The 22,037-nt window shown below is 31.6% G+C and overlaps 1 protein-coding gene across 1 annotated transcript in view; it reads left to right on the top strand.

Annotated features, from left to right (window-relative positions):
• Positions 1-22,037, top strand: part of LOC136989178 (retinoid-inducible serine carboxypeptidase-like) — a 35,843-nt gene that overhangs the window by 3,762 nt on the left and 10,044 nt on the right. Inside the window, exons 2-7 of the mRNA XM_067287260.1 lie at positions 8,170-8,306; positions 11,586-11,675; positions 15,847-16,002; positions 18,576-18,650; positions 19,283-19,393; positions 19,456-19,584. Of these exons, the coding sequence (XP_067143361.1) occupies positions 8,170-8,306; positions 11,586-11,675; positions 15,847-16,002; positions 18,576-18,650; positions 19,283-19,393; positions 19,456-19,584 (698 nt within the window). The remainder of the gene's footprint in view (positions 1-8,169; positions 8,307-11,585; positions 11,676-15,846; positions 16,003-18,575; positions 18,651-19,282; positions 19,394-19,455; positions 19,585-22,037) is intronic.

Raw genomic sequence — 22,037 nt, 5'->3', positions numbered from 1 at the left:
GCATTACCTGTTACACTACCTGAACCTTCATCTAATCTTCACTTCCAAAACTATTAATTTAGATATAACCACACTCGGTTACTTACAGTGCTGGCTGCAGACGACTATGGCCCTCAGCCTGCTATCACTTCTATCCCAGCATAGTGTATATATACAAATATAATTTGGCATTTAATTATTAATGGGAGTAGTAATATAGACAAATATAATCCAGCAATCATTTGGCTTTAATATACAATTATCAGGTTTTATATGTTGATATTTGGATTTAAAAATATTGTAACTAACAATACATTGATTTAAACTTCAGAGTTTTGGGTATCAAAATAAAAAAATGTGTAAAAAATAATTTTATATTAAAAAACATAACCAAAAAATTAATGTTAATGATATTAAGTCATAAAATAAAGAGGAGTATATGAAGAAAATTGGAAAATAAAATTATATTTTGAATTCAAAAGCTTTAAGCATAAAATTATATAATTATCATAAATTATAAACTATATTTGTTAAATATGTAATTATAAGGTGATATAAATAATAAGTAAATAGTTGTATATAATTATATGTATATCGTAAAATGAAAAATAAAGATGAAGCTTCACCTATTGTAGCATTAAATTTTTTAAATAATCATTTTATCTGTATTTATAATATTCTATCTATAAAATAAATTTAAAAAGTAACAAAATGGTATGATTTAATGTTATTTTTGTTATATTTTATTACGTATGATATAGTGGTTTATTATATCAAATGCTCTTCTAATTATTTAAAGCAATTATACAAAACATCATAACATTTGCAATATAAATTTCTTTTAATTTGTTTTTTATTTATATAATTTGAAAGTGATGAAAGTTTTTAAAATTATTACATTTAAAATAAATTTACAATAATATATAATAAACACGAGTTTTTAATTAATGATGATGATTGTTTTCTTAAAAATTCGATGTGTCATATCGTATGTTTTATGAAAACATCTTACGCTTAGAATTTTCATTGGTATAACATTTATTGAGCAAAGGGACGAAGCATTGTTCTCAAATGTTTTCAAGAAAATTGAACTTAAAAAATTTTGAGCAACTTACGAGGAGGTTTTGCAGAACATATTGAAAACCACACTGTTTGATAGAAGCATGTCTCACTCATATTTGTGAGACTGCTGGATCGTGTCTTGATATGAGAGTTTTTTCAAATCAATTCAATTTTTACATAAAATAATTGTAAATTATATGGATTTGTACATTAGCTATTTACAGTAGACCCCTCTATAACACAGGTTCATATAATACAGATTCGTATAACACGACAGAAAAATTGCAATCCTGTTCGTATAACACGCTAAAAGAGACTCGTATAACACTGTAAAACATCATCGCCAACTCGTGTCGAATCTGGACCAATAGCGGACATTGTACAAACTGTCGAGTTTAAATGAGCACTGGACCTACTAAAAAACATTTATTATTCAAAGCCCATAAAAATTATATTTTTATTGATGATGTGTCCAAAGTTAAGCTATTTTTCTGCGAAAAATTCGATGACTGGGAAACACGCGTCCGCCGTTCAATGAGCCGCTCCGCGACGAAAACAAGCTTAAGCAATGGCATCGTCAAACGGTGCGCACTCGGTAAGTAATCCTACAAGTTTTTGTTTATAGCATAGTTTATATGGATTATTCCCAAAAAATTATATGTGATTTGGAAATGTTGAGTCAAATTAGTCTAGAATCGATTAATTTTATGGAAGAAAACCTTTCAAACAGCGGTAGCCCCTAAACTGCACACGTGTCGGGCTGTGATTGGCTCACGTATTTAAGTGACTCGTACAACACGGATTCATATAACACGGAACGTATCTACTGTGTTATAAGGGGGGTCTACTGTATTTGCTATTAAGTCACAATAGATCAACTTCCTCACTTTTCCCAGCAAATTTTTTATTACAAAACAAATGTTTTTGACCTTCATTAGTGACCCGCCTCAGATTATCAAATGATAAAACTAGAAGCTAAAAATTGAACATTCCAAATTATAATGTTTTATAGCTTCAAATGGTTATTTTTCATTTGAAAAACATCATTCAAAGCTATAGAATGTTATAATTTGGAATGCTCGGTATTTTATCTCCTAGTCTTATGTTTTTTTATTTGATAGTCTGAGGTGGACCACTAAAGAAGGCTGAAAACATTTGTTTTGTAATAAAAAAAACTTTGAATCATAGTGACTCGTTAGATTTGTAAATATGAGTCAATTTAAGTAATCCACAAATAACATCAGTCAGTTTCAAAGTCTGACTGATATAACTTGTGGATGTTATTGTGTACTTTGTACAATATTATAAGTCGAAATATATTACAGATATTAAAACTGTTAAGAAATACAATACTACTATGTCGTACAAACTTATAAATAAGAATCAGGATGGCCAGATTTTTTCGTTGTCCCATGTCCAAAAATGTTTTCTTTCATGCTCATTTTGCACAAAATTTTTGGCTAAATTCTCATATTTGCGTAAGCCTAAGTTTGTCACTTTTTCACCTAGAATTTAGAAATTTAGGCTTCTAAATGCCCATGTGGCAGCTCTGGTAAGACTCGTGCCCTTCAAGACTGTCTATCTGTCAATGAGGTTACAACTTTGCAGAGCCAATCCAGTATGCTTACACTTGTTCAAGTTGCTCACATCTTAACCTTTACTAAGTGAAGAGCAGCCCAACTTTGGTTAGATTGTTGGTCACTGCATCATACAGTATTTGTATTCTCGATTCCATACCCTCATATACCAGACACGACATTCTGATTTCGATACATGACGATAGGTGTGATAGGAACTTATTATACATTGGCTCAACAAAAAGGTCCTTATTGAAATGGATTAAAGAACATGGGTGTGACAGCACATGGGAAGGCTACCATCACCCTCTCTGTTTATGCCTCAAATGAAGATGTGGTTCCATTGCTGCAGTATATCTCTTTTCGGGACAACAGCAATGGCTGAACACATTAGATATATGTGTGAGGTTATTCTGCCGGAGTATAGAAAATATGAACTTATCTTGTATACCACTTACTGGACCCTGTTGCAAAACGGTTACTCGGAAGTTCAGGATGGCTTCCTCGAGTTATTATATTTATTTATCAGAAGTTCGCAAAAAACCCTAGATGACGTTTTCTCTTGACACCAGGTTATCACATTTAGAACGCGGATAACCACTAGTATTTAAATCTATCTCGCGGAATAACGAGTAGGAGGGACGATGGGTGAGTTTGGAAAGGACCTACTAAAAATTTGAGTCAGAGATGTATCAATTTATAACAGTAACAATTATATATTTAATTAGACAAATAAAATGAATACAAAGGATGATTGTAACATATTCAATCAAATCTATGTCTGTCTGATTCTATTTCCTATCACTGAGAGAGAGAGTTTACAACAATATTCTAGGATCATAATACCTCATTATTGATGAATCTAGATGATTTTCTATTTGGCACATAATATTAAGCCTTTATCTTCCACCTTATGCATGAGCTCCTATATCTATATTGGAGAACTAACCCTTGCTTCTACTTCGAAAGCTTTAGGCAAACAAGACTATTTATTGGAGACCCCTTTTCGCCGTGTCTTCTCAATCGAAATCTTCAGGCGATCTCGTATCTATTGGAGAACCCTAATGACTTTCTTTTGCGATGAAAGTTTTCAGCGAACTCCTCGATTTCGGCGTGAATTTTGATAATATTCTGTCGCCTTATCCAATCAAAATTTTTCAATATTACATCATAATAGAGATAAAACAAGGGGTAAGGCAATTGACGTCAACCCGTTTTTGTTAACGATAAAGATCTTAAAAACGGAACTCTATTTCCTTTGTTTTGAAAGGGGGGAGTGAAATCCTCTCCTTTCTATCTTTGCAATTTTAATATATCTATGGTCTTCTTACATCCAAATAAATATAACAGTTATATTAGAATTTTATCTATTAACGTTCTGTAATAAACAAAAGGGTTTTCTTAAGGTAAATAATCGGTAATAATTAAGTTTAACAATGGTGCGGAGGATGAACTGGTGTGTGGGACAGTTCCGTTAACATCTGCAAGGAAGTTCTAAACGGAAACGTCTTCCTTTCACCAAATGTATGTTTTAACATAGATAAAAATTATATAATATTTTATAAAATAATATAAATCACAATTAGAAAATTATATTAATCTTATAATAAAAAGGGGGAGAACGGGGGGACTTTCGGTCCTCACATATGGAAGCCATGGAAATTTTTAAATTACATTGAAGGGTAATTGTATCAATTACAAGCATGAGAAATCCATTTCTAGAGCAAGGCAAGCCTATTGTGATCCAGTATGTATCTAATAAAATTTGCTAATTTTGACAGCATAATAGCATTCAATCCTAGAATTCCATCATTTCAAGTTTTCAAACTTCATGTTCTATTATGTGTCAGTGTTCCATTTTAGAACTTGTTTGTTCCTGAAGGCCTTCAGTGTACTCTGAAAACATTTGAACGGCATTTTTTATCCTGCTGGACTACATATAAAATTACTGAATGATACTGATAGTTGCAAAATCAAATTTCAGTGAGTCACAAACTGACTTACTAGTGAAAATGTTGCGAGTCAAAGTTATGGAAATATTAAATTTGATGTGTAAAAATGAGAGTAAATGAAAGCTCTATTAATACTTTTTATCTCTTTGTCCTTACTTTTTACATTTCTCAGTATATATTGTCTACTTGGACTTTGTTTATTAATAGGACTTATTATACTGGTGAAGTTCCTGATTAGCAAAGAGAGGAAATCTTAGTCAAAAGTCAAAACAAAATATCCTTATTTTCACTTGAAAAATATGGAACACTTGATGATTTTGCATGTTATCCTTATGCAATGACGACACACAAAGTCACATAAGCTGGAAATTTGATTCAATTTGCATTAAAAAGGTTTTTATCTGTTTAACTCAGCACTTCCCAAGATTAAATCCTGAGTACAAATATATGAGGGCTATTTTTTAAATAAGGTCCGTTTGTAAATGAAAGTGAGAATAATGTGCAATCATGGCAGTATGCATACGCTTCTGCTCCGAGCAAGCTTGGCGCGCGTTTTGACGCCATTTGCAGCCATATCGTCTGTCTGTATGCTGAGCTGTAGAAGTTTAAAATGTTTAAGAAAATTGAGTCTCCCGCCGACTGTGAGATACGATCTGTTATTCGATTCTTGAATGCAAGAAACTTGGCAGCAGCGGAAATTCACTGTCAGATTTGTGAAGTTTACAGTGATAATGCTACGAGTGACAGTAAAGTTCGAAAATGGGTAAGAATGTTCAAGGATGGGCGAGTTAATGTGCATGATGAGCCACGCCCTGGCCGACCTTCTCTGATTTCTGAAGATTTGAGTCGTGATGTGGATAACAAAATTCGAGAGGACTGACGATTCACGATTTCAATGTTATCAGTTGAATTTCCACAGATTTCAAGATCGGTTTTGTATACCATTGTTTCGGAGAAACTGAATTATCAAAAATTGTTTTCTCAGTGCGTTCCAAGACTGCTTTCTGAGGATCACAAAACAAATATTAAACAGTTCTTTATTGTTTTAACTCGATACGATCATCCACACAGTCCGGACCTTGCACCCAGTGATTTTCACTTGTTTCGATACTTAAAGGAGTTCCTTGGTGGTCAACATTTCAACGACGAAGAAGAAGTGAAAACTGCAGTCGTGGATTGGGCTTCTTGACAGGCGGCAGATTTCTTTGAAGTCGGAATTCAAAAAATTGTTGAGCGGTATGACAAATGCTTAAACAAAATGGAAATTATGTAGAACAGTAGATAAAAGTATGTAGAATATGGAAAAAAATATATTTTAACGATATTTACAGTATTTTTCTTCTTATTAAAAAACGGACCTTATTTAAAAAATAGCCTTCGTATATCGACAAAACCCGATAATATAAGCAAATACACTCACAACAGCCATAAATGAACGGGTTAAATTTGGTATTAGAGCTAGGCATTAGGCGCAATCTCTTGTTAAAACTAGTAATTATAATATTTTAATTAATTTAGAATAAACTGGAAAAAAAGAATCGGCCCGAAGCAGGATTTGAACCCACAACTCCCGCCTACCGTGCAGACACATTGCCAGTTACGCTACCCGGACCTCCATTCTGATCTCCTCTTCCAGTATATATAAGCCAAAAACATAACCATAAATTAATTAAAATATTATAATTACTAGTTTTTTTTGTATTTGCATCATTGTGATATGTTTTAGGATTCACTTGATTTACTATTTTTCTGCCAAGCACTATTTTAGGATTTAAAAACAACTAATGAAGTTGAGAATATATGCAATCAACTTCAAAGTGAATTTCAAAGCTTAAGTTTAATCATTAAAGAAATTAACTTTACAAATAACAATCCTGACAAAAAAAGAAGCTTAAAAACAACACACACGATCAGTTGCTTCAAAGAAATTTACACAGGATGTTTCAAAATATAAGGTAAACCAAATAGGACGTATAGAGGAATTTATATAAAGTCAGTAAAGTATAGAAAGTTTTATTGTATTGCTGTGATTTAGTAAAAACAGCACTTCAAAGGAGACTATTTTAATTATTATCAATTGAACAGTATGCAGATACATTCTTCATGTTAGTGATAACATAGAGCATCCATGCTAACAAGACTGAATCGTTAAACTGTCTCACAATGTTTGATAATTAATTAATGGAGCAGATTTTCAACATGCCCTTCTATCTCATGCAAGCACATCTCAGCGTGCTGATATACCAGATGTTGAATGTTCAATAACTGATGCTGTCATGCTTTTACAGCATCATGAATTATTTGTACAAGTTATTCTGTTTTTTTTTTCCTTATCTCATAACTGTATACTGTATATTGTATACTTCCTTTATACAACTCCAAGGTAAAGTCCAGTGGTGTCAAATTCATACAGCATGCAAACCATGACTGTGGAGTGGTTCTGTGTCACACAACACTAGCTCTTCTGATACATTGCTGGGAAATGCTGATCTAATCACTACTGTAAAGTGCATATAGAATGTGCTGGTGTTTCATTTAATTGATACCACATTTATTGATATGTTTGTAGTGTATCTGCTAACAATATGAGCAGCATATTCAAGGAAATCTAAATATTTGAAACCTCCAATTCTGTCTTCCATTTTGAAGGGACTTGTTAAACTATTTCCAATAATACCTGTCAAATGCTGATACTGAATTAATGCTAAAATGACATGGATTGTGTTGTATGAGGATTCTCTACCGACCTAAAGTGCATATTGCGTTTATTCCTAACTCTGACTCTTGTTATCCTGTCTCATCTGTCAGCAAGACTGGTCAGAAAATCTGGTTCATCCACAATCATGTAACAGCTATTGACAATGTTTTCAAGAACATGAATTGTATATAAAAAGTATCTGGATATACAGACATTTGCTAAATATCAATAACATTTGATTGTAATGTCTAAAGTAAAATTTCATTTTTTTTCCAAGTTCGAAGATAATTTATTAATAAATAGCTTTCTTGAAGTTGTTTGAAGATACTTGAATATTGTTATAATTGAATTTGTTAGTTAATTTTAAGAAAGTTTTGGAGTAAACTTTTAGAAAATTGTTAAATACTCTAAAGATTGAAGTTAATTCTCAAAAAAATGTTAAATAGAATAAACATGCTGATTTTTGAAGCTTTAGTGCTTTTAAGGCCCACCAATGGCCAAGCAGTTCTGTCGCTAAACACCGGGAGTTCAGTCATGGGTTCGCGCCGCTCTTGGACGGGCTGGCCATGTGGAGTTTTCCGGGTTTTCTCCACGTTTGTAACACCTGAATAGGGGCCAGTTTTCCTTACAAGACCTCCCGGAAGGCATTTCCCCTCGCGTAACATCGTGCACCAGAGAAGGCAACGGGGAACCACTCTGGTTGTAACTTCCCCCTGGACACACCTTGGCGCCTTACCACTTATTAACCTGTGCCAGGTGCTCGCTGACATCAGGATTTCTGATATGGCATGCAGAGAGAGAGAGAGTGATTTTAATGTTATTAAAACTTGTTTTATATATTTATAAATAATAACTGAAAATAATAATTTTTATATTATTAAAATAAAATATTATTATGTAGGCACTATAAATGCTCATGGGAAAGAAGCTTGGAGTTATGTTAATGTTCGTCCAGATGCGTATATGTTTTGGTGGTTATATTATGCCGATGTAGGAGAAGAAAACTATTCAAAATATCCTCTTGTCATTTGGTTACAAGTAGGTATCACATGTAATTTTTTAAAAAGAAATAATTAGTTTGAAAGATTTTAAAATAAAATATTATATCATTTAATATTACAATTTTTATGAATAACATATTAATATTTTATTCAAGAATATAAAATTTGGTTAATGTATTAGCATTGATGTCAGATTTAAACTTGTAATAAAAGTTAGAATCCCATTAGCATGAATTTATTTTTGTTTGAGAAATACAGTAGAGTCCCGAAAACTAGGCACTCCATAACCCGGCAGTCTGGATAACTCGGCCACACTCCCACTCCACCACGTGTCTGATGCCGGCGCACGCTCAGCCGTTCAGTCTACCTGCAGCCTTTGCAAGGGTTAGTCGATTTCTTAACTCCGTTGCGTAACTTGATGTGAATGACTGTGAATTCAATAATTTTCATTTTTGTGTAGTAAAGGCTCTAGGCCTTCATAAGTATGTATTTTTCCTTTGTTTAAGGGTATTTGGGCAGTTTATTCTCTGTTGTATTCTCAAGCAAACAATACATACAAGTACAGTACAGTATTTTCTGAGGAAACATTCGTACTTATTCTTTTTTAACCCTATTCTCAATAACCCGGCATTTTCACAAACTCGACCACCCTTCGGTCCACATTAGGCCGAGTTTCCAGGACTCTACTGTACCGTTAAACACTAAATGCTATTAATGGAAATTGTCATTAGTTAGGAAATCAAGTGTCAGAAACAGAAAACAGACTTGATTCTATTTTGGTATTTGTTTCTGACAAAGAAACACATCACAAAATTTTGGTTTATTTTATAAATGTAATAGCTCATCAGTAGATTTGTATTTTGATTATATAGTGATTTATGATGTAATTAACATTAATGAGTTTCTGCTTAAATACTAAAGTGTTATATACATGTTTTGACCATGTACTTATCTACAAACTACATAATTTTCTAAATTACTAGACAGCTTATTGTTAATAATTTCCAACTTTGTGGGTGCTCTGAACTTCTGTATAATTGATTGTATAATTCCTAGATTCATTATGCATTTTGATAAGTCAATCCACATATAAGGTGGAGAAAATCATTAATAAAACAATTGATTAAGATTGATGATTTAAGATTTAAACATTTTTTACTTCTTTTGTGTGCCTGCAATAAAAGCATTTGCCATTTTTCAAATCCATTAAACATTATTATAGGAAACTTTTCTTGTACATAAAAAGTATACAGTGGACCTTCGTTATAGCGCTGATCACTATACTGCGCACTCGATTATAGCGCGGGCGACGTTTGCGACGCAATAAGCTCAAACACGTTTATACGGGTCCGTGCGGCATTAGTGAGTAGCACATTTTATTGTTACTGCGTATTGAGTAATTGTGTATGTATTGAGTTTCTGAATGTATTTTGAATAGTGTTTAATTATTGTATGCGTGATGAGTAAAAGAAAAGCTTACAGTGTGAAAGAAAAGCTTGACATTATTGCTAAAGTAAAGAGGTGAACTGCATTACACTGCACCGCTCGGTATAATGCGATTCACCTTATAACGCGGGTGTTGTTTCCCGCCCGACATGCACGTTATATCGGGGATCCACTGTATATTCATTCTACCCAACTTTTAGTTCAGTTTTGATGGAAATTTCAGAAAATATTTTAACATTTTCTTTTAACATTATGTTTAAAACAGATACATTTAGAAAATTTATTAAAGATTGCGATAATTTCAACACTTGAACCATTAAATATGAGGATTATTTATTGACTATATTGATGATTGCTATTGAGTTTTTAATTAATATAGAAAAATGATGCTTGTTTATTTAAAAACTGAATGCTGTTTAGAGTCTATCTTTAAAGGGTTTCAATGATTTTATAAATAGAAAAAAATCAAGGAAAAGAATGTAGATAATCTTTTAACATTTAAAATTCGAGTTTCAAATTTTGAATTTTAACATTAGAACATTATTTAAACTCATGCTTGTTTTTTTTTTCTTTTTATGAAAATCAATTATTTGAAGATTGATATATGATGTAGTTCTATAGCATTAAATTTCTACAATAATCAAATTCTTAAGAAATCGTTAATTTTCCAAATACAGTAAGACCCTGCTTAACGCGGGGGGATATGTTCCTAGACGACAAAGCGCTAAATGAAACAATGTTAAATGAAGTCATTTTAACACAGAGTAAATATGGAAAGGGGAATATGCAACCAAAAATAAACAAATTTTACTTTAATTTTAAGTTATTTTTATATTAATTTGCATAATAATATATGTTAAATAACACACAAGATATGTAAAGTTCATTTTCTGTGATAAAGGTTCTGGCTCTTCTGAAATTCTTGTTTTTTGCAATAAAATTATGTAGTTCATTTGTCACTTTTTTTTTCTCCTTAAGCAAATGTTGGTAGCAGAAGATCATATTCAAAATGCCTCGTCTTGCTTTTGCAGTCCTTTCAAAATCTGGATCATTTGCTACAATTTGATCAATGATTTTGGTATGGTTACCAAACTTTTATTAAGGAAATCTGCAGAGAAATTCTTTGGGTTCCTCATTTTCAGAATCACTATTTTCCAGTTCTACATGAATTCCTTGTTTTGCCAGTTCTTAAAGGTTGTTGTTGGGAATGTTCTCACCAGAAACCTGCAGTAACTCCCCAATATCCTGCTCGTTTACATCTCCTATTCCTGATGTATTGATTAGGTTGACCAAATTGTCAACCTAACGATATAGCGATAGACTCTTCTCATTGAGAATTTTTGGATACCTCCAGCCATAACTTCTTTCATGCTCTGTTCATGCATTTATCAGTTAATTCTTGCCAAGCAAAGTCGATATTGCCTATGGCATCCATGACGGTGTATTTTTCCCAAAATTGCACCAAACAAACATAGATTTAAGGAAATATTGCTACCTTTTGCTGACTGGTTTGTGTTCAGGAATAATTTATTATATACGAATCAATGAAATGCTGCGTTAATTTGAATCGGCATAAATTTCGAGCATTTCTTTTAAGGCTTCAAACAGACCACATTATATCGAATCGGCGTTAATCAAGGCAGCGTTAAGCAGAGTCTTACTGTATACAAGAACTGTGAAAGAACTGTGATTTGCTTTATATATTTTTAATTTTAATTAATGTTTATGCTAAATTAAATTCTTATTGATAACAAAATAAAAATAATATAAATATTTCTATAATTATCTTATTAACTGATATTTCTCTTCAGGAAAATGTTTAATAAGATTCTATTTTGTTTATTTAATGAAAGTTTGAACTATTTTTAAGGGAGGACCTGGAGCATCATCAACTGGATATGGAAATTTTATGGAAATTGGTCCACTTAAATTAGATTTAACTCCAAGAAATACAACTTGGGTAAGTAAATTAAAAAATAATTAATCTTATTGTTTTTGATTTTTATCATATTAAAATATTCAGTTCAAAATGAAACTAATATTGATATCAGTTCTTTCAATAAGGGAATCAGTCGATCACTTTAGTGAATGGAAACATGCCAGGTGATAATTATTTTGCTTCTGTCTTGTTAGCAGCTTGAAAATTCACTACTTTAAAAAAAAAAATAAAGTATGTTTGTTTGTTTGCTGAAATTTATAATTCTAAAGATTTTTTAATGCTATTTTAAAATTTTGGCCTTTATAATATTATATTTTTATTGACAATCGGCTGTTTTGGTTCATTTCATCAAATATAATAAATGAGAATAATTGTCAGCAAATTTTTTTTCTTTTTACTTTCATTCATAATTTATGATTGTTTTATTAAATTGGCTACCCTTTATCAAAATGTTTGTTCTGTAAAGTACTGTTATAATAGTCCTTAAAAGGACTTTTTAAAATTATGCACAATAAATCGGAGCATTCCAGGAATTTTTGTTCTTTTAACATCATCCTCACTACTACTGGTGTCTGAATCTTCTGAAATATTGATGATAAATGACTTGACATTAAGTGGGCCAATTCCCATTATAACTGTTCAATATTTAAAATATGCTTAACCGTATTTTCCCAATTGCATGCTGTAATGCTTTTAATGGCAGACGACGTTAGTTCCTCTATATCAGCAGGTTTAAACAACGCATGTTTTGCTTTAACTGATGCTGCGTTAATTTGAATCACTTGTGCCCAGATTAATTTGAGTTTAAATCACAGTGATAAAGAGGTAAACGTAAAACATTTCTTCAAGACTTTTCTAATTCATCAAATTCATACATAAACTTTGTTTTTGATTTATATAGTTTCATTGTTATATAAATCTGCCTTGAGCATATTGGAAGAAAGAGTGAGTCCTTCTTTATTTAACCAGATAATAGTGTCATTGTTTTGTGTTGTTGTTGATGATGAAGCATTTTATAAATCTTTTTAATAATAAGATGCATTACCCATAATTATTACACGTTTTTCTGGAATATTTGGCAAAAGCTGTTCTTCAAAACACACATAAAAACAAGCATTGTACATTTCATCCTGATAATTATTAGAGTTTGGCATTTAATACAAAACCACTTATACACAGTGCAGCAATTAAATTCCGGGACTGAAGCTATATCTCAGCAACCAGTAGCGACATCTGTTTAAATTTTATGTCATATGAAGTTTGGACATATATGAACATAACCTAAAACTTTTATTTAAATCGGTTGATATTTATCATTGTTTTTGATATTTTGTTTATCAGTTTATTTTGTTACATGTCGGAAAACAATAATGGAACAACGTGCTGTTATTAAATTTCATGCTAAACTTGGCACAAGTGCCACAGAAACGTTCAAAATGATGCAAAAAGTGTATGGAAGTGAGTGTTTATCACGGTCAAAGACTTTTGAGTGGCACAAGCGATTTTTGGAGGGCAGACAATCACTGGAGACGACAAACGTGTGGGAAGGCCAATAACAATTCGAACAGCAGATTCGATTCAAAAAGTGCAAGAATTTGTATCCAACGATCGCAATGCGACACTGAGAATGATGGAACAGGCATTAAACATTAACAAAGAGACAATACGACAAATTCTTAAAGAAGATTTGGGCAAAACAAAGGTCTGTGCTAAATTTGTTCCGCACACACTAACCCAAGAGCAAAAATTGATGAGACTGGAACATTCCAGAGAGATTGTACGAGCAGCAAATAACAGCCCAACCTTCCTCAAATCAATTGTTACTGGTGACGAGACCTGGTGATTTCAATATGACCCACAAACAAAACGTCAAAGTGCCGAATGGAAGTCAAAATCATCACCTCAAGCCAAGAAAACACGAAAAGTTCCATCAAAAATCAAGACGATGTTCATTGTTTTCTTCGGTAGCAAAGGCATCATCCACCGTGAGTTCGTCCCACAGGGTCAAACAGTTACTGTTGCTTTCTACTTGGGAGTTTTACAACGATTAATGGGAAGAATTCGTCGAATTCGACCAGAATATCGCAATTCTGATGACTGGTGTTTGTTACACGATAATGCACCGAGTCACACATCATTGATTGTTCATCAATTTTTGGCACGAAATCAAGTCTGTGTGTTAAATCATTCGCCGTATTCCCCCGATTTAGTACCATGTGACTTCTCTTTATTTTCAAAAATGAAAATGAAGTTGAAAGGACGCATTTTTAATGATATTGAAACCATCCAAAGAGAGTCTACGCGCATATTAGAGGCAATACCGAAAATTGAGCTTGAGCAGGCATTTGAATCACTATTGAATCGCTGTAAAAAGTGTATTGAAGCAGGAGGAGAGTATTTTGAATAATTTAATAAAAGGATTTGAATAAAATTGTTTTGTTTCATTTTTATAGATCCAGTCCCGGAATATAATTGCCGCACTGTGTACTTCCAGCATGAAGGAAAATTAATAAGTAATCTTTACCAATAAGAATTTGGCAACTATGAATAAATTACCATTACTCCACTTTTGCCATGGTGTTCATTTACTAACATATCATCTAAATAAATAAAAGAAGCATCTGACAGTTCTGTATGCTGTTTTATTTGTCTTAAATATTTGTCTATATGCAACAAATTCTGTTTTATATATATATATGGGGTCTATGGATGGCTGGGCAATCGTCTTGAAGCGGACACATCTTTGTTTCTTCTTCTCTAACTGTCGTCGTCTTTTTTCGCATGCGCCGGAATGGATGCGCACGACGTTCAGCTCGACCATGTCGCTAGCGGGGGGGACGGGCACCACATATATATAAAATTTCCTGTTATCTGTTTTAAATTAATTAATTAATTTTTTTTTTTTTTTGAGAAAAATATTTTTATAATTGAAAATCTAGACAATACGAACAGTGTAATAACAGTATAATTAATTTTTTTGTTAAAATATGATGCAGTGAAGCTCTACTATCTGTAAACAGTCATTTTGTGTAAATTTTCTTTAACAGAAGAAAATATTGGATAATTACCTTTTGAAATATATCTGAAATTGTGTCAAAATTTAATATTGAAGATACATTTCAATATGGAATTGTATCAGAGTGACAACCAGTTATGATTCCTTCTGGGGTTGTGAGGACCGTTCATAAAAACAAAAATTGAAAGAACTTTAGCCCAAATGCAAACTATAGGTCTGTAAATTTTTATAAATGTTATTTCTATTCATGCCATTATATTAAAAAAAGAAAAAACTAACAATGCTTTTTCTAATATGTACAGTTACCCAATATCACCTCTAATGTAAAGACAACAAAAGTCAGCATGTTTTCAGTTAGGAGTATATCAATTTACTTATTTTGAATTACAAGAAGTTTTCTGATTATTCCCTTAAATGTTTTTGGGAGATAGTTCCAATTTCAGAATAATACTTAAATGAATAAATTGGTGTACTTTTTTATGGAAGCCTACGATTTTTATTGCGTTCATTGAACAACAGTGCAATTGAAGTATAAGCATACTTCTCGTATCTGTTACTCCATGCTATCTGGCTTTGACATTTTTCTTTTGATTTTTGAAATGAAAATTAGAAATTTGTGCATTTAGACTTACTTTTAAGCATCTTGTCCTCAATTCCTAGCAGGTAGCAACTTACAATGCTCTGCTTCACTGTCAGATTTATCTTGCAAGGTCAGAAAAATTAAACTTTTCCATGTTTTTCACGAAGAAACACGACGAAAATAACGGTCTTAAGTCCATCGATGTTTCCTTTGTCTGAACGGGCGCTCCTATATGACCTTAACCGTCGATCCGACTCGAAGAAGTAACCGGAAAGTGCCGAATTGGACGAGAGCTGGAACATTTATACCTCCCGCCATTGGGTACGACGTATAAACACGTAGTCTTGGTTATCGACCAATCAACAAATATGACGGGTAACACCCGTTTACAGTGCGATACTGTGGAAATAATACAAGAAAAAACCCGACGGGATATACATGGAAAACAGAATAAATGAAAAATAATAATAAACATAGTGCTTGGGCATTACAGTATAATAAGCTATAGTTAAGAAAATGAAATAATTTTCAGTCACAAATTTAATTATTTAATATTTATTTATTGGTTTTTAATTAGAATACATTTTTCATTGCAGACAAAAAAAGCCAATTTGCTCTTCATAGACAATCCTGTTGGAACAGGATTTAGCTATGTTACAAATAAGAGTGCACTATGTACAAATAACACTCAGATTGCCCAGGATTTGTTAACGTTAATGGCTGCATTCTTTCGAAAAGTACCAGAATTTCAGGTATGTTAATTTTGATGGTAGAATAATAACACGACCCTTTTAATTTAAATCACTAATTTTTAGTTTGAATTTTTAAAGAAATTTTGATTTTTATAAAAAGCGATGATTTCAACTTAATTTTTCTTTTTCAAAACTTTATCGTAATAAAAATAACGAATATTGAAATTGAGTGGATTTCCTTAATTCGTATTTTATTTATAAATGTTTTTGAATAAAAATACCTTTTTACATTTTTATCTTATCTTATTGTAATTGAATTGCACTTAGAATTGGTCTGTTACTCTAATTAAAATTCTACATACACAGATGACATACAATTTGTGTATACATTGACCGTCGATTTTGCGGACGTCGAAGTAACAGATTTTGGAAAAAACGAATCGTAACTGCTTCTTTTAAGGCATCTATTGAATTGGAAATATTGGAATGTGACTGTTGTGTGGATTGTCCATTAGACAGTGTGTCGACAGTTATTGTTTACATCCTTGTTTAGAAGTAATGTTTCTATCATATTTACTACAATATAGGGTGTTTAGGCTTTTATCATATCTCACATAAAGTTTACATTGTAGTTAATTATGACATATTTGGATATATTGTTTCCTTATTAGTCTATTACGTTGAAGACCAACATTATAATGTCGGGCAAATATCATCTTTATACATTTAGTTATTTTATACAAGCAATTCTGCTAATATAATTTTATTTCAAACCACATATAAAAATGAAATGTATTTTATTATAATTTAGAAAGTGATAAATTTATGAAATTATTATTGAGTAAGAATATTAGTTAGTTCTAAGCTTTATAATATGATACATAAAGATTTTATTTGATTTTCAAGATGTTTTCAAATTTAGAATTAAAAGAATGGCAAATAAACTGATAAAACACAATAAACGTCTTCTACTATTAACACTGCAGTGAGTAACACAAAGTCACTGACAAAAACCTTTTACAGTGTTATATACAGCAGAGAACCAACTAACGTTTTCGGCATCCACCAAGGCCTTCTTCGGGTTGAGAACTAAATGTCGCCCCCTCCAGACCACCAGAACGATGCATCCGAGAAATAAACATAGTACGTGTCGCATTTCACCGCTCCGCCTGGCTCCGTCCGAATTCCTTGAACAGGTACCTCCACGCATGCGCGATTGCGCCCCCATCCTTAAAGTTGATGCAGGTGCCTTCCACGTTGGCTTTATATATCTCCCAGGCCTCCAGGTGCCATATTTGATTGTATTGAAAGGCCCGCCAGATTAACTTAGTGCTCCGGAAGTCCATCCGAATTTCCAGGTCGGAAACGTACATCACCAGGACAGTGGTGCGCCTGTTGTTTTTAAGGTCAGCTTGGCCTTGGTGGAGGCCAAAAACGTTAGTTGGTTCTCTGTCGTATACAACACTGTAAAAGGTCTTTTGTCGGAAACTGATAAAATTGTATTATTATTTAGTGATCATATAGAAATTAATTTAATTTTAATTTTTTATATCGTTTTTTAAAATAAATGTAATGTACAGTACTTATATTTATTAAGAATGGATAATTCTTGAATATTTATTTTTAAGAATTCCTAAATTAATAATTATTAAAAATATTGAGATATGATCAATTAATATGCCAAATCTTATATGATTAATCAATTAAATTCTGGGACCAAATCTATTATAAAGACTTAAAAACAAGTAGGAATAAGACTCAACATGACTGTGACATTGACAAATCCAGTCACTTTTATCTATGTATAAACTAGTATAATATATATACATACATATTGCTTATTTGCATCATATATAATAAAATATTCCATTCAGAGTTTATTGTAACTATTTCAGATGTGTTTTTCTTTGACATCTTTGTATCTTATCAGAGCATGTAGCAAAAATTATGACTAAAAATGTAAATAATAATGCCATGTTTTGGTCCTTAAAGGAGTTGTCTCATTAAGTAGCTTTTGTATTATCCTGTCTGTAATGATGTTTCTGCTCACCTACATTCTTGCACTGCACACCGGAGGTGCAGGCCAGTTAACCGAGTGAATACTACAGTCAAAAACCGGTCTTACTATCCACAATTTAGTCAAAACTTTTTCTGCCTTAGGTTTATTTCATCTCCACAAACAACTTTCCCATTGTCACCATTGGTTGTTAATTAGGCATCTTTCCAAGATAAAATTTTTATCTTTTAAGGACCAATAATTTTTGGGCTAAATTTATGCTTGACATAGCAATGACTTGTCATTGAATCAATGAAGTTTAAATGACCCTGGTTGGATGGTAAATAATAGAGAAATGGCTAAACGGAAATTCTAGATACCCTATATAATGTATCCGTTTGAAGGAAGAAAGAGGGTGTTTTATGTACAAGTAACAAAAATTTTACTTTATTTTTAGTCTGTCTGTCAACTCTCATTTTGTCCAGTTATTAAAAATTTCTGAGGAGAACGCTACATAATCAATTAACTTAATTAATGTGTGAAAAATATTCTGAATAAAGCATTGTAAATTTTTATTTATCAAATTTGTATTTTTAAAAATTATTATTTAATGATTTTCATTTACTTCTTTTTGCAGAATGTACCATTATATATATTTGCAGAATCGTACGGAGGAAAAATGGCCGTTTCATTTGGTAAAGCATTATACAAGGTGAGAAATTCATTTATTACTAGACACATATTAGTGTATTATTGATTTATGTAAAATTATTTTACCATTACTAAATTTTTTCTTTTTTCCGCAAAATACTTCTGTTAATATTTTGCATATTTCCGTATCATTACAAATTGATTATAGATAAATTTCTAAAATTGATATACAATTTTATGGTTAATCTCCATATTGATATGATATGTTGTGATGGGTGTTCTTTGAGTTGTAAAATGTGAATAAGTCATATGCATATGGTATATCGAAGAATACTCTTTTTGTAAATGTTTCATTCTTCATTAGTCATTTTAATGATATAAACAATTTGTTTTTAACAGTTTCTATATCTATATGAACCTCTTCATCAACCTTTTAATTCAGTTCATTATAATGATATAGATATTTTAATAAATCGGAATATTAGGATCTTATACTGTGTTATTTCATCGACGTATACTAAGAAATATTTTTAAAGCTTGTAACTTTAGTCTTACCTTCCATTAAATGTGAACAAATTGTAAATTTTTACTAACTTTAGAAAGTTTAATTATAACAAAATTTGACAAATGCCAAGCTTAATTTTATTTATTTAAATGCAACGTAACATATTAAAGTTTATAATTTGTTTATAGAGTATACAATCTGGAAAAATGAAATGCAAATTTAAAGGAGTTGCTTTGGGAGACAGTTTTATTTCACCATTGGACACAGTAGCTACTTGGGGTCAATATCTTTATGCAACTGTAAGAAATTTATAAATATTTTTAATCATTAAAAAAAATTTTTAACTCGACTTAATTTTTAGTCTCTCGTTGACGAAAATGGTTTAAAATCAATCGGCGAGGCAGCAAAAAATGTTAAAGCAGCAATTGATAACCAGTCTTTCAGCGATGCAACAAATCTATGGAATGATGCACAGGTTCTAATAAGCTCGGTAAGTTTTATTCAATTTTAATTGCATTAAATTGAACTAAATTTGATAATCTTGTGTAGAATCTTCATAGTTTCATCACTTGGTTGATTTCTGTTATCATTCTTGAAGTATTTTTAAGAGCTTTATTATAAATGCCCAAACAATAACTTTTTCATTAATTTTAGATTCAACAGTCTTTAGTAGATATGTAAAAATTGTATTAAAAATATTAATCACAAGCAATGAAAAATTTTCACAATCATTTAATTTCAATTATAAAGTCTTATTATTATTGTACAGTGTACATTTTAAGTTATGGCAGTATGTAATCAGTATTAGTAAATACATTACATTACCCTATATCTACATCTCTAAAGTTGCCATTGAAAACATGATGCTTAACAATAGACAATTCAGAAGGTGTTATCTTAAACATTCTATTTTTTTTTTCCTGTATTTTTTTAAAATTTTGCATGGAGGTGTTATTCAAGTATGACTTAATAAATGGATTTATTTAATCAACTTGTAATCTGTGCAAAGCACCCATTGGATTAACATACTGCTTATTTGGTAATTCCTACTTCTGGAGTAAATATTCTCTTTAATATATTTTGTAATAAGTAGATCCCACATAATAAAATTTGTTGCTTTGTTTGAATAGGTTAATAACATAAAAGACATCAACAGGGAAGATGTTTAAGACTTCTTTAACCTAAAGTATCTGCTTAATTGGGGGAAGGATTTCCAGAGCTATTAATTTATCAGTTTAAATATAACCGTACTGGTCACTGTACTAACTCGCATATTAAATTTATCATGAGATGGTAACTTAATCACTTATCTCTAGCCAAATTGCTTTGTTTTGGATTATTTATTATCCTTAATCTAGTCCAATAAAAAAATTGGCAGATCGTTTGGTAGTACAGTATGGAATGTCATTTACTCATCAATTCCGGCCTCATTGTTTGTAAATCAATATCAACCGGTTTCCTGTAGGAAAAATTAGATGCTGTTTCACTTTATCTCATCAATCATTTATTATTTTTCAGTGCCATTATTTAGAAGTAAAATTAATGTGTCAAAAATTTTCAGTACAAACCTTGTATTCTTTTAAAACCAAGCTGCAAAGAAAGTGTTTTCAGTTGTATTTTTAGTATTACATAGTTATATAAGGAAAAATCTATTTTGTATTATGAATATTAGAAGTAAATTCTTAAATTTGATTGTTCAATAATTGTTTCAGAATTATCTAATTTTTTAAAATAATAAATATTGAAAATCAACATTGTCCCAAAAATGGAATGTTCCAACTTTTAAACTGACTTATTTTCTGAAAAATTAAGAATTCTAGAAATGTAATTTCAGTTGAATATACACTGATGACTCAATATAATGTGGTCCTTTGAGTCTAAAAATTTTGACTGCATTATACGTGAGGCTATAGTATAAAAGAAATTCTTTTTGTCATGTGTACCAACAATCCATGCTAGGTGGTAGACACTGTTTACTATAAATATAAACATCCACATCAAACCTGATACATAGCAATAATATTCCTCCAACTGCCACATATCCTCAGGCTATAATTTATTACAGGTACTCCTCACTTTACAACCTATCTGCTTAATGACCACTCGAGTTTCGACCTGCAATTCAGGGAATTCCCTTTTTCAGCGTGAGTGTTGGTCAATGGCGAATGATGACACGCGCGCTAAGCTAAGGCGACTGGACGTCCCGGATTTGGGTTGTTAGTCCCGCATTGAACACCGTCCCGGAAAATGTCCCACATTGGTCATGTAACATTTTCAACATGTTTACAAGTTGTCAAGAGCACAAAGTTGTTGTTTTCTTTTACTACTAGTAGAGTACCTAGATATCAGAGTAGCAACATACGAGTCATCGTCGCCATGTTCTGTCGACTGTCAACACGTGGTCTATGGGTTTATGTTAAGAAATCGTCATTTCTTAACATAAACCCATAGACCACGTGTTGACAGTCGACAGAACATGGCGGCGATGACTCGTATGACTGGCATCTAATTACAGAACGATTCTGTAGCCGTAGTTCTGTTTTTTACCACGAGATGTCGCTACTTCGTGATGTCAAGAAGCTCGACAAGCATAATTCTACGACGTCACCGAATCACGTGACGGAATACAATCGATGTAAATACACAGTCAGAATTAATTTATTACAAACAAAATTTGCTACCGTTTGTTTCTCGAATGACAAATTTGTCTTTTGTCTAATATTCAATGTTTATATTGTAGCTTTAAACGATGACTATTGTTTATTATTTTTATAATCTACTGTATAATTTTAAATATTTCGATAAAAGTTATTCTACAGAATAAAAGAATTTAAGAAGGAAAGTTTATGTAATCTCGAGATTTTCCTGCTGAATTTTCAGTCTCTTACTTGAAATTTTTGTTTTCTTTTGTATTATTTAATAAAATTATTCATAGCTTTTTAG

Source organism: Centruroides vittatus, unplaced genomic scaffold (assembly GCF_030686945.1).
Source record: "Centruroides vittatus isolate TY-2023 unplaced genomic scaffold, ASM3068694v2 scaffold_450, whole genome shotgun sequence".
Taxonomy (NCBI): domain Eukaryota; kingdom Metazoa; phylum Arthropoda; class Arachnida; order Scorpiones; family Buthidae; genus Centruroides; species Centruroides vittatus.
The sequence above is the reverse complement of the archived record's forward strand: the minus strand, read 5'-3'. Positions and strand labels throughout refer to the sequence as shown.